This window comes from Nicrophorus vespilloides, unplaced genomic scaffold (assembly GCF_001412225.1).
Source record: "Nicrophorus vespilloides isolate i.1.1-1 unplaced genomic scaffold, Nicve_v1.0, whole genome shotgun sequence".
NCBI lineage: Eukaryota > Metazoa > Arthropoda > Insecta > Coleoptera > Silphidae > Nicrophorus > Nicrophorus vespilloides.
Genome location: NW_017095599.1, coordinates 16,044 through 31,424, shown reverse-complemented (window position 1 = coordinate 31,424; position 15,381 = coordinate 16,044). Strand labels below are relative to the sequence as shown.

The 15,381-nt window shown below is 40.5% G+C and overlaps 3 protein-coding genes across 3 annotated transcripts; all 3 read right to left on the bottom strand.

The window, feature by feature from the left end:
- Positions 1-2,483: 2,483 nt before the first annotated feature.
- On the bottom strand, positions 2,484-4,572 carry LOC108558103 (tyrosine-protein kinase Dnt). The gene is made up of 6 exons (XM_017914914.1): positions 4,389-4,572; positions 4,202-4,329; positions 3,599-4,149; positions 3,118-3,546; positions 2,768-3,064; positions 2,484-2,708 (listed from the first exon to the last, which is right to left on the bottom strand). The coding sequence occupies exons 1-6, from the start codon at positions 4,492-4,494 to the stop codon at positions 2,597-2,599; spliced, it is 1,623 nt and encodes a 540-aa protein (XP_017770403.1). The 5' UTR covers positions 4,495-4,572; the 3' UTR covers positions 2,484-2,596.
- A 269-nt stretch (positions 4,573-4,841) lies between these two features.
- LOC108558043 lies at positions 4,842-7,427 on the bottom strand. Its single transcript, XM_017914833.1, has 8 exons — positions 6,514-7,427; positions 6,275-6,459; positions 5,921-6,218; positions 5,549-5,723; positions 5,363-5,493; positions 5,224-5,315; positions 5,069-5,161; positions 4,842-5,015 (listed from the first exon to the last, which is right to left on the bottom strand). Exons 1-8 carry the CDS (start codon positions 6,987-6,989, stop codon positions 4,876-4,878), a joined length of 1,590 nt encoding a protein of 529 aa, XP_017770322.1. The 5' UTR covers positions 6,990-7,427; the 3' UTR covers positions 4,842-4,875.
- A 1,217-nt stretch (positions 7,428-8,644) lies between these two features.
- On the bottom strand, positions 8,645-12,640 carry LOC108558094 (transcription factor Ken). The gene is made up of 4 exons (XM_017914903.1): positions 11,466-12,640; positions 10,850-11,197; positions 10,430-10,780; positions 8,645-10,362 (listed from the first exon to the last, which is right to left on the bottom strand). The coding sequence occupies exons 2-4, from the start codon at positions 11,159-11,161 to the stop codon at positions 9,340-9,342; spliced, it is 1,686 nt and encodes a 561-aa protein (XP_017770392.1). The 5' UTR covers positions 11,162-11,197; positions 11,466-12,640; the 3' UTR covers positions 8,645-9,339.
- Between the last annotated feature and the right edge of the window lie 2,741 nt (positions 12,641-15,381).

Here is a 15,381-nt window from a genome sequence, read left to right as displayed (position 1 = left end):
GATGAACTATTGAATGTATAGAATTATAAAAAATAGATACAATATATTGTATATTTTAACTGAAAATTGAAATATTGTGTAACATCAATATTTTAAAGCAATTGGCATAAAATGAATCAAATTAATTATAGAAATATTGTGGAAAAAACATATTTCGAGTTATAAACAATGTTTATTATATTTATTGTCCCATTTTGTACCAGAGGTCTATTGAAATAATTTTACTAGACGCCTACGCATTACTTATTATAATTCATGCAGGTTGTATCCTTCTGCATATGCAATTTGCATAACATTCGTGTTAAGATTGAATATTATTATGAAATACGTCGAAACTTCCTATATAAATAATGTATTTTTATTAAAAATAAACTATTTATAAAAAAAATAACGTCACTGCATAAGTATGCTTAGATAAATTGGAAAAGAATTAGCAATATTTAATTTACAAAGTTTGTGCTACCGACGATAGGTTTCGTTGCACAACAATGTTTGAATAATCAATAATTTAGTTACTCAAAACACCACTATAACTTTTGTTGATTAGTTATATCACTTGAAGGTGGCAGCATGTATTAAATACTATAGCAATTAAGTAGAATCCTGCAGATCAGTAATTCTCAAACTTTTTTGTCCCTTTTGGACATAAAAAGTTTCTGCGAAAAAAAGTAAATAGAAATCGCTGTTTTGGGGGCGGCCGTAGCCGTGTGGCTATGGTCGCCTGTATCACAAAATCTGATACGAAAGTCGTTGGTTCAATTCCGAAAAAATCAACAAAAAATTGTGGTGGCTGTTAAACCCGAAAAGGGGTAGAAATAGGGCCGGAGAGATTTATGTCAATAAATAAATTGATATAAATCTCTTAAAACTTAAAAAAAAAAAAAAAAAATCGCTGTTTCGTTGAGATCCGAAGAGTTTTTATGTTTTTTCTTAATTACACGAAACTTACGTATCTTTTGTTGCATATTATGATTGCGTAAGATGGGCGCCATCCTTACACAACTTTTTATGAAACAAAAGTTCCAAAATGTTCTTTACGGATCTTTTCAGATTTCTCGACAACCCTTCAAGATAATTACATCATCGACCACACCATTTAAACCTGAATATTTCACCTTTCCATCGAAACTATTGGCATATTTGCACTGTCGTCGAGTCGCATGCTACGAGCTGTAGAAATTGGGAAAAAATGAATAGGATTTTCTTAAAAATATCCGACGAGTTTTCACGTTTTTTTTTCTTAATTACAAGTAAATTGCGTAACTTTTGTTGCATTCCATGATTACGTAAGATCAGCGCCAACCTTACCCACCTTTTTATGAAACAAAAGGGAAAATACGTTTTTTCTCGACAACACTTCAAGATAATTACATCATCGATCACACCATCTTCGTGCAATGATTCTCAAACTTTTTTCTGCGACCTCCGGACGAATGGGTATGTGTAGAAAAACAAACAAGATTCATCTGACATTAATATACTGCTGCAGATTGTTTTATTTAAGTTATTGATTTTAAGTAGCATTTGTAGAGCATTGTATTTCTTGTGTATTGACGAATTACCACACATCCAAATATTATCTTTGGAGCACAATGGTTAACTTGTCCAAATCAATAACATAGTTCAATATAATTTGGAAGTAGTCATTATAAACAGGATATTATAATAAACATAATTCATTGTCCACATGCTCCTATATACTTACAAAAAGCTATTAATATTATTTACTTGGGATAGGATTTTAATAGATGGGAAAGAATGCATGGAAGGTATTGATATTGGAATAGAGTAGACGGAGGCTAGGTGTTAGATCATAGTGACGGCTACATAGTAAAACTCTTGGACAACTTCAAACCTGGATTGTCCATGTTGTATGTATGCAAAGTTGTCCAAATAATTTAAGCTCATTAAGCAAATTCAGGTTCGATAATTCGTTAGATTACAGCTAAATTCTGTAATGAAATATTAAAGAATTGTGAACAAATAAGCAAATATTCCTTTGGTCTCAAATTGGCCTATAAATATTGTTAAATAAATAAATAACATTTAAAAAATATATTATATTTCTCTTTATTGTTGTAATCTACAGAGTGTATAAAAAATACAAACATATATAAATATTTGCTTCTTCTCGTTTGTTTTATAAATTAGATAAATACAGTTTTATTTCTTGCATTGGTCAGGCATATACATTTTTATCTTTCAGCGTAAATCTCAGATTCTGCAGCAATAAATAAATTTGTACTTGTATAAGAAATCCCACAGAATCCAGCCTAAGATTTGTACTTAAATAAATATCATCAGTAATTGCTTCCTTTTCAGTAAACAAATCAATGAAAGAAAAAAAAAACGAAAACAGAACTACATTTGGCACGTGGTTAAGCGATCATTATTTCTTTTTGTATTATTATTATTCTTTTTGATTCGGTTTCTTTCTCAAATGATCATCATCGGTATACAGCATGTTTTTTTTTTAAAGAATAAAAAAAAACATTCCTTCGCTGTTTTTGTCATTCGAGCATTCTCCGTCATCTTTTTTAAAGGAACATCTTTATTTCTATTTCGTTATCAAGGTTATTGTTTTGAGCAAATCTTTTCAAACGTAAAGCGTCAGCTGGGCGTAAAAGTCTTGTAGGCATACTTGCAACTGTGAAAAAGTGGGTCTCTCTTCGGCGCTCATGGCCCAGCAATAAGCCATCACAGCAAATCTGGAAACAAAAGAAACTTTAGATTACTTGAAAAAAACTTTTGATAATTGAGACTTTACAATTCATCCGGGCAATTTATAGGTTGGGCAAGGCGATAGCCATCTTTCAAATAAGCAGCCATTTCGAAGGGATCAATCTCGACATAGGGTTGTTGTGCCAAAGTGGTTAACTCCCATAGAAGGACTCCAAATGACCAAACATCGGAACTTGTAGAGAACGTCTTATGGAGCAGACCCTCAATCGCTAACCACTTCACCGGTCTATTTTCGTTATCACCTAAGCAGTAGTAATCTGCTGGGAACAAATCCCTGGATAGAGCATTGTCGGCTATTTGTACTTTCAATTTATCGTCAATACTAAAAAAAAACTGATTAAGATTCTTTGCGGATGGTAATTACTGTTTACATACACGCAGTTTCTGGTTGCTAAGTCCTTATGTAATAAATGTTTCTTGTGTAAATATTGCATCGCGTGTATCACTTGGAGCGCCATGTCCACGACCTCTTGAGTAGTCAAGGAATGGGCAACACCTTCCATATTGCTTTTGCATTTCTGTAAGAACACCTTCATGTTCGTTGTATTTCGATATGTGTAGAGCAAGAAGGGAGCGGTGTGATCCTCGATTGATACTCGCAGAATAGTCAGGATTGAACGATGATTCAAGGAATACATCGACATGCCTTCTTGGAGTAGTAACGAGATCTGCGTCTGAGACGCGTGACCCGTCACCGTTTTGATTATAACCTCTTCTTCAACGCCCTCCTCGTCAGTGTAGGAACCCAAGTACACTCTACCAAAAGTACCTTCTAGTACAACGCTATTCAACCTCACTCTACATCTATAAAATAATATAAAATAGCTTCACTCAATCAATCAAATACTTTGCATACCTTTGTATTGTCAATTCAGCAATTCTCTCTTGCAGATCTTTACAGCGCTCATCAATCAGCGAATAGCTGGCCATTCTTCTAAAACTCCCGTATGAGGAAGTTGTAGGATTCCGAGGGGCTGCTGTGAGATAAGCCTGATTAGTCATCTCCTCCCTGGTCCTCCTAAGCTTTTTGTTCTTCATGTGTATAGCGGCGGAAACGGACACGATTATCGCTATCAAACTTGTAGCGCAAATAACCGCGGAATAGAAGATGTTTGTAGAATTCGAATGAGCGGGTGCGGAGTCGACGCGTACATGGCTATTCTGTAGGTGTTCCGCCTTGATGCAAGTCTTCTTCCGTCGGAAAGATAGGGTCGTCACGTTTATTGGCATCAGGGTAATGTTTACATGAATAGCCACGTTCACTTCAGCGGTGACAATACCGGTACAAGGTAGGGAAATGCTGAATGTTTGAGCCGCATTTGGAACGGTACCTGCTTTGCTAATGTTTAACTTCGGCGTACCTAGTGCTACTTCGTTCGATACGTCGATTCCAATTGAATAGGATAGCTAAAAGCCATCTGTTTATCTTCTGCACCTGTATAAAATTCTAGTTACTTACAGTTCTTCTAGCGAAACTCTCCCAAGTGAAATATAGAGATTCTATTTTTGAAGGCACCGGTACTACAAAATTCATCGCGCAATCATTCACTACTCCATCGCGAACGTAGAATAGTTCCATTTCCAACCCTACGAAGAGAATGATTGATGTTAGTTGTGATGAACAACAATGAACAAGCCAGACTTACCTAAGAAACGGTGCACCTCTGCAAGGCTCATGTAGAAATTTAAGAAACCGCTGCACAGTTGCGTTTGTATCGCAATTAAAACAAAGAAACAAACTTTGATATCCATTCTTAAACCGAAGAAATTGGCTCAACGTAAATGATCACATTGTTAGGTTATATGCAGAATACTCTGTAGTTCAGTCAATATTCGTCGATGCGATGCATGTCTTCGCGCAGCAGCTGTCGAGCAACGCCCGACGATTCTGCACGAATCTTCACGAAGGGCGAGGGATTCCCAACGCCCTCAAAGTATGGTCATTAAAAAAGTATTCACAAACAGGAACACGTTTCCTTTCAAACAAGTTTTATTCAATAAATAAATAAATAAGTTAATAAATAGACAGCACTTGAGTCTTCGCCATTTGAGAAAACTTATTCTGTTACAATACAAAATAAATTGTTGCTTATATTAATACTGTGTAATTAAATCTCACTTGATCTGTTCCTCTTAATACTGAGAAGGACAATTAACTTGGTCGGTTCTAATAAAGTAGGCGCGACTGATTCCGTTTGAATCCAAAATATGGTAAGCTTTCTTCATGCTCTCCAGAGATGGTTTTCTGGAACGCGTGAGAATCCAAGCGTTCTCTGCAAAAGAAGTGATTATTACATGCTATAACAAGGGTATGCAGTTTACTTACTAACGCTGAAAATGCCGAAATTGGTGCATGACCATACAACCGAATAATTTTCGTAATCCGTATCTAATACCCAATATGGTACGCTAAAGCTTACTGAAAACACAAATCATATGTACTGAAATACTGAAACTGATTATATAAATAATGAGATATACCTGGAAGCGAAGGAAATTGGACGGTTAGCTTAGCTTCATCGGATCTGTCGATCATATTGCCCAAACCCTCGATAGTCGAGCGTATTCCTGTCCTGTGAAATAAATTAGAAACATACTTGCACATCTAAGTAATACATACAGTGCGCTTGTTTGATGGTTTATGATGGTAATGTCACCATTTTTCTTGATGTGGTAATCCCCCGTGATGCACTTGCCGCCGAACTCGAAAAGGGCAAAGTACCTCTCCGCCTCGAACCATTTACCTGCGTACTGTAAACATCAAGTAGAATTACTATCCGAACAAGTGCGTGTTTCTTTCTCGTACTTTATTGGTATCAAAGTTGTCCATAGTTGGTATATTTGGGCAAGAGCCCAGGAAGGGCACCTGCGCCAAGGCCCCAGTCGCGAACATAGCAAGCAGCAGCAGCAGCAACATTTTCTGCATGTGCATCAGGCAAGTCATAAGGCGTACTGGAGGCTCGCTTGGCCCGTCTTTCCCACTAGGTCAGGATAACGGTTCTTTGGCGGAGATGCGAAACAAAAACAAATGAACTGCAAATACTTTATTACCCAAACTCGGAAATTGATTACTCAACATTCCTCTCGAGTCGATGACTCGGTACAACAAATATTACAATAAATATAGAATGTATAAATACATAAATAAATAAGATAGCGCGCACCGGTGACCGATTACGACGTTTCTTTGGTGGAAGTGCTGAGGATGTGTTCAGCAACGGTGGTCGCCTTTTCCTCGGTGGTGTCTACCTCTTTAGCGCTCTCAATTCTCTGCTCGGTGCCAGTGGCCTCGGGGATCGTGGAAATAGCGGTGATACCGTTAGCTGCGTTAATTTCGGAAGCAGCCACCGCGCAACCCTCTTGATCGGTCTTTATGAAGAAAGTACGACTGATTTTAAACTTATCCAGGATGCCGTATGCCTTCTGAAGGACTTCTCCAGTTGGGAGACGGTCGCGCGTCATCAGCCAAGCGTTCTCTGCAAATCCCGATATTCATAGAGAATAGTTCATTGGATGTGGAAAAGAAACTTACGTGCGTGTATAGGGCCAATTCCTGTGCAGCTCCAAACAACTGCGAAGTTGTCGTAATCGGTGTCCAAAACCGAGAGAGTGGTCTCTTGAGAAATCGGCGATGTGGTGTATTTTACGTTGAGCTTACCCTCATCTTGTTTGCCGGCCAGTTGCAAATTACCACTGATCACCCTCTTCACGCCCGTTCTGCGAATTAATTGAGTTAACCCATCTTGTCTCTTCATGGGGGCATATACTTACAATCGGTTAGTGACTTCGTTGGAAACGTAAATTCTCCCACTAGGACCTTTTGCGTAGTCCGTGACAATGCACCGACTCGCCACCTCGGAAAAAGTGAAGTACCTTTCTGTTTCGTACCATTTGCCCAGAAATCGGTTCATATTGAAATCAGTCATGGGCACGTAATCCGGGCAATATCCCAGGCTCGGGATTTGCGCCCCGACCACGGCCAAGACGGATGTCACCAAAAGGCACACACGCTGATCAAACATCTTACAGAAATAACGCGACACGTCTAATAGATCCTGGTTTATATAGCCGCAAAGAGTATTAAATTTGTACCGGTTGTTCCTACAGATTTGGAATACGCAATGAAAGAATGCTAATATTGTTGGGTCTGCAATTAGAGGCGTACGGCCGGATGGACGATGGAGAATTTTCGAAAAGAACCATCGCTGCTTGTTTGAATAATTAGCGAAATCGGACGATTTTTGCATAACCCAAGAAAGAGAAGCCAATGCCCTAGGATGGCCTTCTGAACTCGATCAACCGAGCAACGGTTCCTGATCGATCTGATAAAAGTCAATGGCAACAAAACGACTATCTTCATTACATGGTTCTCACGAAATCTTCCGTTCATTCGAAGTTCAAAAAGAAAAATTAAGAAGTCCAGCAACAGAAGTGCGACTAAACATAAGTAATACGTAACTCGCATACATTATTCTTATTGCTTCTTCGGACCTCACGGCATCAGACTTAGGCAACCAGAAAAGCCAAACCTTTCTATTTTTGTTATTATGTAAATTTTGCTGTTTATTTTCGCGGTTCCATCCGGTCTGGTGCTATTGGCGCTTCAGTCTAGCTTGCGGATGACTAATAATTGTTTTGATAGCAGAAATGCAACAACAAACTAAAATAAAGAAGAAAAAAGCAACGAGCGATATATAAATAAGACCTTATTGACACACATACACACACATCTTCAAACACACGAACACACATGCATACACAGACAGGAGTATACACATGCATGTATAAATATAGCGACACCATATTCGTAACCAGGCAGTTTGAAATCGGGACCTTGCGTAATCGATTGCGAACGCGCGCGCTCCAAAGCCGCCGTTGCGTAACCAGTCGTCCTCTCCCAGCTGCTGAAATGTGGGTGAAAACAAAATTAACAAGAGAGCAAAACCAAAGTGATCGCTTTTTTTTATTAAATATACTTAAATAATTAATTATATACAAACTGTATTGATCTTATATACATTTTACAAAGGCTACCGAAGTAATTGGAGATAGAAAAAAAGAAAAGGTTCACATAGAGAGACACAGTGATGGAGAGATAGAGAAGTGAAAATAAGAAGGCACGGAAATAAGTAAAACAAACAACGAGAGAAAACAAAGAAACAGATGGAGAAACGGCGAAGAGGATTAACATTAAAATTATTTATATATAATAAAAAAAAAAATGAAATAAAAAATAAAGTATTGGTATACTTTGAGGACCCGCGCAACAAAAGAGAAAAAGTACAATAATTTTTCGCCAAAAGTTTCCCGGGTCTAGTTACTTTTAGTGCGGGGGCGAACCCGAGCAACAACAACAAAAAAAGAACAACAAACAAACGTGATATTAAAAGTACAAATAATAATATTAAAATTAAACAAGAAGACAAAAATAAAAACCGAAAATATTTATTTTTTCGGACATTTGTTGTTGTTGTTGTTGTTGTTACGGGTCATTTTCTATTAGTTTCCTTTTTTTTTGGTCGGTGAAAATCTGTTCTTTTTTAGCATGTTCTATTTTTACGTCTTTGGTGGTGCATATTAATAATAATATACGTTAACTACATTTGTCCAGTTTTGTAGTAAAAACTATTTATATATAAAAATATATATAATTCGAGAAATATACAAATAAAAAATACTATATATATACAGTGCATATATATAAAAAATATATACTTGCTGCACGGGCAAAAAATGCGTCATGGAAGGGCAATTGGTTGGTCTGTTGGTTTGTTGTTGGTGGTTTCGTTTGGTGCAGTGTTGTGGTTTTCAAATGCAGCCTGGCATTTTTTGCACGTGCATCGTTACATAGTTAATCCACTTGTGATGTATATAACAGGGTGGTCGTTCTCGTATGATATTGTTTTTCTTCTTTTATTTTTTCGTCTTTCATCTTTCAACGTGTTTCAGCGAAATAGCGGAACGAACATGTTTTTTTTTCTTCTTCTTCTTTAGTAGCATGATCTTAATATTTTTTTTTAAATTTTTGTTCATGTTTCTTCTTCTTTGCTTTCTGCTTGATTCTTTCTTTGCTCACTTGTCATACACACCACGCGCAGTCAATTAGGTACACGAGTCAATTGAACACAGCGACGGTTGAGACAGTACTTAATAATTTGCATATAAAAAAATATATATAATGTATGTTACGTCATTAAACTAAAGCACTATGAGGTGGGCGGCGCTGCGGTTTCATTCGCAATTTTCTATTGGTGGCGCGACACCCCTGGACTAATTCCCTGAGGGTCCAGGATTCCCGGCGCCGCCGGAAATTGCAGGAAATGATTTATACATATGTATATAAATATACACATTTGTGTATTTATATGTATGTATAATATGCATACGCATCTTATGTAACAGTATTAGGCACTTAGGGGCTCGCGATATCACAAGAGTATCTGGGCTCGTTCTACGGATTTTCTTTGTACGGCCGTCGACTCTTCAAAATAGAATATATTTTAGAATCCCAAGAAATGCCCAAAAGATAAAAGTAATAATCGTAATAATATTAATAATAATCATTATTTGTAGAGTATTAACAGTAAGTGGAATGTACTATTTGAGTTCATGCATGTTTTTGCTAAGTAACAGGTTGTTGTGGGGTCCTGACAAATGTCTGATGAGCTCGGGTAGGGATTCGAATGACAGAGGACAGAAACAGCAATTGAACCGACCGACACTGCCGTCGTTCGATGATGATATCACGTTCCTATGCACTGAACACAAGTGTTTCAAGAGATGCGCTTTCTGTTTGAACATCGCGACACACAGTCGACACGCGAAGGGCTTCTCGCCGGTGTGGACACGCAGGTGGGTCTTTAAGTTCCAAGACATTCCGAACTGTTTGCCGCAATATTCACACCTATACTCCCTCACTTGGCCCGTAGGACCCACCTGTTTGGTGGTACTGCTGGTGGAGTGCGAACTCTCGGCGGTGTCCTCGCTAGAGTTGGCAGGAAAGGCGGGTGGCACATCGCGGTTATCTTCGTTACTGGGCGATGGATTCACTTGCGCTTGGCACAGAGACCAAGCGCCCCAGGTACGGTCGAAGTGCTGGTACGATTCCGAGGGTATGCTTTGATCGGCACTAGGTGGTCTATATTTCACAACTACGTTGTCGGCAGGTCCGGTGTCCGCGTGCTGGCCTGGGGTTGGAGTGTGTGTCCTTTCAACCAGGAACGGTGGCGCAGAGAGAGAAAGCGGATGGTGCGAAGCCAGTAGTGGATGTTGTAAGCTTTTGTATCGAGGATGATGCGATCCTTCATCAATGTATGACGGCGAGAACGGGACGAATGGGGGATTCTGTGCTGGTGAATTATGGAATCCAGGTCTTCTCTTCCTGTGCGGTGTCACCACGTAGTTATCTGGGCTTTGTACTAGCGATATTAATTTCTGATCACCCATCGGCGGTTTTAGTTGCGGGAATTCCTCTTGATGCTTTATGTCTATTGGCTCTATGTACATGCTTTTCCTTTTCATCCTATGGTGATGGTACTGAGAGAGCTCGTGCACTTTCGGAGCTATTTTCACCGTAGACTGTCCGATCTTCAGTATGTCGGGACTCTGAGATTCTGAATTCTATAAAAATAAGCAAGCGTAAACGTTTTAATTATTATTCATCTGTTTAGATAAGATCAATGCTTACATCAGATTTGTTGTCCTTTTCGTTTTCCGCTGTACTGTTGTCCGTCGTCTTGGTGTTCAGAGATAGGTTGACGGGATTCGGCGAGCTGCTGAGCCTCTCCTGGTCGCCCTCGGGATCCTCCTCGTCTTCCTCATCTTCGTCGTCCTTGATTTCGCCCTCTTCCTTTTCATCGTCTTCGGGACTTTCCTCCGATTCGCGCTTGACCGATATCGTCGCGGTGTCCGGCTCGGACGAAGCCGTCCAACTGTCCTCGCCCAGTTTTTTTACCTCCTCACGGGTACTCGATTCCCAAACATCCGACTTAATCTGAAGCAGCTCAAACAGTTCCTGTATGCTATCCAACTCGCTGGACTGCAATTTAAAAGTAAACAAACTTTTTGGTCAACATTTTTGTCCCCGCAATACTTTAGCGATTCGTACCTTTATACAAGTCTGTCCGTGGTACAGGAAGTCGAGAAGATGCCTCAGGTGTCCACTCTTGATACCCGGAATGAGAACCACGCTGGGACCGTTCGCGTGGACGCTCTCACCCAGGATGCATCTGACGAGCGGACTCGCCGACGCCATGATCAATTTGTGTGCACTTAGCGCCGTTTTGTCGTCGCATATGAAGGTCATGTCTGCGTAGTTTTCTGATGAAAAGCAAGTTTTAATCTCGTCTACTATCGTTGCATGATGTTTGCCGTAATGCAAAGTTAATAAACCGTGGGATTCTTGGTCGTCCGAGTACATGGCGGAGCGGATGGTTTCTTATGGTTTAAAAATCACCTGGAAAAAGTTTGGCTTCAATTTGAAAGTGATTGGCTAATTGGCTTTAAATTACATCGAAAGGAATGTCTAATATATATATATAAAATAGTATATATATATATACTATATATGTATATATATAGTGTATATATAGGTAGGTAAATATAAATGTATTTTACTTATGTTTATATCTATTTGGAAATGTGAGCATTGTGCGAATGTTTTCGGTCGTGTATAGTTTCGCGAGTCCGGTTTAAAGTGCAATAAGGGACACGCCTTTACTTACAGGTGTTCATTTGAATTTGCAAAAGCATTAATCGCATTAATCTCTCTCTGGTATTTTCTACTTTCGAGTGCGAGTGCCGCAGCAGTAACTGTCGCTGCAGCCGTCGGTATTTGTTGTTATTGTTGCAATTTGTTGTCGGTGTCGTTGTTGATATTGCTGTTTGTCGTTGTCACACAAGCCCATTCGAAGAGGCAGCCAAAAAGTCGGTGCGTGCCGCCCGTTATGTAATTCCGTGCGAATTGTTCGCGGTTGGTATTGGTAATCCCATGTATCGCGGACGGTGAAGAGGTGCTGACGGCGGCAATAGGGGAAGGCTGGAGCTTGTGCTTGAAAAGCAAAAGCTGTATATATAAAGCTGGAATTCGAGCTTGCGGGTGGTACTCCTATTGGGGTGGATTCGCAGGGTGGTCGCGAGCACTTGGATTTGGACCGCGATGGCACCAAGCCATAGCCATAGCAATAGCACTCCACTGCACTACAACACACAACCGTTGCACACGCTGTCCGTTCTCGCCTCTTCTCGCTCGCCTGCCTTCGTATTGAGTGGATTATATTTTTGGGGCACGACTCTCGGCACTATGTTGCGCCACAAATGAAAGTAAAAGTGAACGAGCGCGAGCCTTCACAAACACACTGCTATTGCTATATGGCTATATGCACGAAACGCGCGCTCCGATCAGCCGAAAGGGAAAGAAACACCAGAGGTGCTTTTCGGTTTTTCCTCAGCGACTTCTTTCTGGCCACCTCTGGATGCCGACCACGGAGAGGAGGCGAAGGAGCTACTGAGACGAAAGCGCGGCCGGACGGACGGACGGATGGATGGATGGACGGCGGACACGCGGATCCACGAGACCGGGCACCGGCGGAGGGGAACCAGGACCAGAAGGACTCGCGCTCGCCACTGACGGCTCCTCAGACCCAATTCGATCCGCGGTACTACCTACTCTCGTGGATTCCCAGGATCCAGTAGCAACGTGTATTTGACCCACACGCTCACACGCAGCAGCGACGATGCAAAAATATTTAGCATCAATTCAGTTCGTCCGCGCGGGATCGCACTTAATACTACTAGTTCTTAATTTCTCCCTTTACTTTCCTCTCTTTTCTTTTCAAATTCCCCTTCCACGTCGCGCGCGGACACATTTATACATATACCTATATATATATAGGTATATAGTTATATATATATATAACTATACCTATATATATTTTTTGTTCCTATAGCCAACTCGCTTGCTGTGCTCCTCTTTCTCTACTTTCAAGGTCGCGAGTAGCAGGCGGTCGCGCAATCCACGCACACACACACTCACTCACACGCATGCAAACAGAATGTAATGTGTCTGTTTGGATGTAGCAGGAAAGAGCTGAACTGAAATAAATAATAACAGTGCCGATGACGGAATGCGTTTCTGGCAAGTGGTCCAGGGAGTTTACGAATACGCGCGCCAAGACTTTAGGTCGCGGACCCTAGCTAGGGGTTGTCGTAGTCGTTATAGATATCAGTGGCGTTGGCGACGGTGGCGGCAGCGGCCAGGCTAAGGCATTCCGAGCGGCGGTTTCGCTTGCTTTCACCGAGTCCGCCAAGGAGACTCGTCGCGAGCGGGGCCCGCGCAGGGGCCGCGAACAGACTTTCACAATATACCCACACTCGCCTCCCTGGAGGGGGGCCTGCCTGTTGTATAATACCAGTGCAATATTCCTAACGAGCGCTCGGAATCTGTATATTAGCCTGTTTCAATTTTTACCCTTTTGTTATTTGGAACCTTGAATCGGATGTCCTTTCTTTCACCTTCGCCAGCGTCCTACTCTTTCCGTCCGTTTGGACTGCCTTACGTCACCAGCGGCGAAAAACTCTTAGCTTCGTTTTCGCTTTCATTCTTATTATTATTATTATTGTTATTACAATTGTCGTTCTTCATCTTTTTCAATTCTATCTACTTCGGCTCTGCTAATTCCAATCATTTATCTCTGCGTGTGTTCTTTCGATGTTATTGGGTCCTGCGTTCGTTTCTTCATTTTCTTTCTCTTCGATTGTTGTACCGCGCGAAAGCCAGGTGACACGCGAATCAAAAACCAAATAGCTCGAGTGCTTTGCTCATGTAATATGCCATTGTTGTGTGTTACGTTGTTACGAGAGCGAGGGAAAGTAACCATAGTGTAGCACTTTCACTATCGCGTAACCGCCGCATAAGCCTCTCATCTCATCTGGACCCTAAAACTAGACATGCGACCTATGTGATTGGACGAGTCCGCGAATTCGATCGAAACCGCGACAAAATTATAAACAACAACAACAACAACGATAATAACAACATCAGCAACAACAACCCCCTAAGTAGCCTTTCTCCATTCACGGTGCAATCCCGTAGAAAATATAGCCGAAGCTCATAAATTACAAATGGCGTAATACAGGCGAGCGTTGTATTAAGTAATTGATCGTTTTGTGCTGCTACGACTGTCCTCGAGACTGATTTTACCTGTTTAAAACCTTCAAGGTCTCCGCTTTGTAGGGAAGTGAAAGTGGTCTTGCTTCGCTGACACAGCAACAACACACACACACATATACTCGCGCACACACACACACCCATACTCGCACTCACATCCATCCACACGTACGTGCACACACAAATACATACACGCACATACGTACTCACACTCACTCATACAAAGCATGCACGCTACCCCCTTTTTTCTTATTCTTCTTCTACACTCCAACGAAAATCCAAAACCAAACAATCCCCACAATCTTTAATTACATTTTATTATTCCGATACGCTCCTTGGCCACGTCAAAAATACACAATGGGAGTCTCCTTGGAATTGTTTCTAATTACTTGCGATCAAAATTTCATTCTCCTTAATCCAAAAAAAAAAAAAAGAAAAGAAAAGGAAAAAAAACAACAACAATAACAACAACGCCGCGCGGCAGCGGCAGCAACAGAAGAACAAAGAATTGGAAAACGAAAAGCATCAAGATAATCCGATTGAAATTGCCTGCTCCGGAGTTTTGCATTCGCAATAAGCGGGATAACATTATCGATTAGGCCAATGTATGCAAAAGAGAAAAGGTGTTTATTAGGTAATTTCACCTGATTTTCATTGGTAACCGACTCACGGCGCGCACACATACATAGACACGCACGCACACACAGAAATACACACACGCCGTACGCAATGCATCCGCGACAAATATTGAATTTACGCCGGATTGCGTAACGCAGGCCGCAGAACTTGAGAAATCCAAATTCGCCGTTGCGTAACACCGGGGCCCCGCTCGTTTTCGTGTGGCCCCGCGTAATTATCCTTCCTTTGCGTTTCTGTGACTTTCTCGCCCACGTTTTTGGGGAAAGTCTTGCGTAACGGTTCCTTTTTTCGCAATTTTATTATTGAGAAGAATATATAGATGAAGATTTGATGTTGAGAAGAATATATATTATAATACATGAAGATATGGAGATATGAAGATAATATAGAAAAAAAGTATAGGTTTATGAAAAATGAACGTACAATTTGCGAAATCGTGGAGAACTGATCATACCAATTTCGATGAAAGAATGAAAGAAAGAAAGACGGAAAAGGAGACTGGGGGATTTTCTCGTTTAGCATAATGTAAATAACAAATGAACGTGTGTAACAATAATTAAGTCTGGATTCGTATTTATCATCGTATCAAGGTAGCGAGTGAATGTTTGTACTTTTTATTTAGAAAGAAACCTTGAGAATATAATATTTTGATTGAATTTCATTTCATTCTTCGACGGCAGTATGCGTGTGTCTGTGTATGTATTTTCATATACTGTCTATATACATATGAGAGTAAGAGTCAGAGTGAAGGAGACGACGATACATATAATAATAAAAACAACCATAATAATAAGAGAGGCATGCCATGCCGACTGACGTGCGGCTGCTTCGCA

What these genes read in the sequence shown, in the direction of transcription:
- LOC108558103 (XM_017914914.1), bottom strand. Translation starts at nt 4,494, where the DNA reads ATGGATATCAAAGTTTGTTTCTTTGTTTTAATTGCGATACAAACGCAA. An exon ending in AGAGGTGCACCGTTTCTTAG is followed by an intron (nt 4,330 to 4,388) that starts GTAAGTCTGGCT and finishes TTCTCTTCGTAG; the next exon opens with GGTTGGAAATGGAACTATTC. An exon ending in ATAAATTGCCCGGATGAATT is followed by an intron (nt 2,709 to 2,767) that starts GTAAAGTCTCAA and finishes TTTTGTTTCCAG; the next exon opens with ATTTGCTGTGATGGCTTATT.
- LOC108558043 (XM_017914833.1), bottom strand. Translation starts at nt 6,989, where the DNA reads ATGCAAAAATCGTCCGATTTCGCTAATTATTCAAACAAGCAGCGATGG. An exon ending in AACCATCAAACAAGCGCACT is followed by an intron (nt 5,316 to 5,362) that starts GTATGTATTACT and finishes TTTATTTCACAG; the next exon opens with GACAGGAATACGCTCGACTA. An exon ending in TTTCGGCATTTTCAGCGTTA is followed by an intron (nt 5,016 to 5,068) that starts GTAAGTAAACTG and finishes CTTCTTTTGCAG; the next exon opens with AGAACGCTTGGATTCTCACG.
- LOC108558094 (XM_017914903.1), bottom strand. Translation starts at nt 11,161, where the DNA reads ATGTACTCGGACGACCAAGAATCCCACGGTTTATTAACTTTGCATTAC. An exon ending in ACGGACAGACTTGTATAAAG is followed by an intron (nt 10,781 to 10,849) that starts GTACGAATCGCT and finishes TTTAAATTGCAG; the next exon opens with TCCAGCGAGTTGGATAGCAT. An exon ending in AAAAGGACAACAAATCTGAT is followed by an intron (nt 10,363 to 10,429) that starts GTAAGCATTGAT and finishes TTATTTTTATAG; the next exon opens with AATTCAGAATCTCAGAGTCC.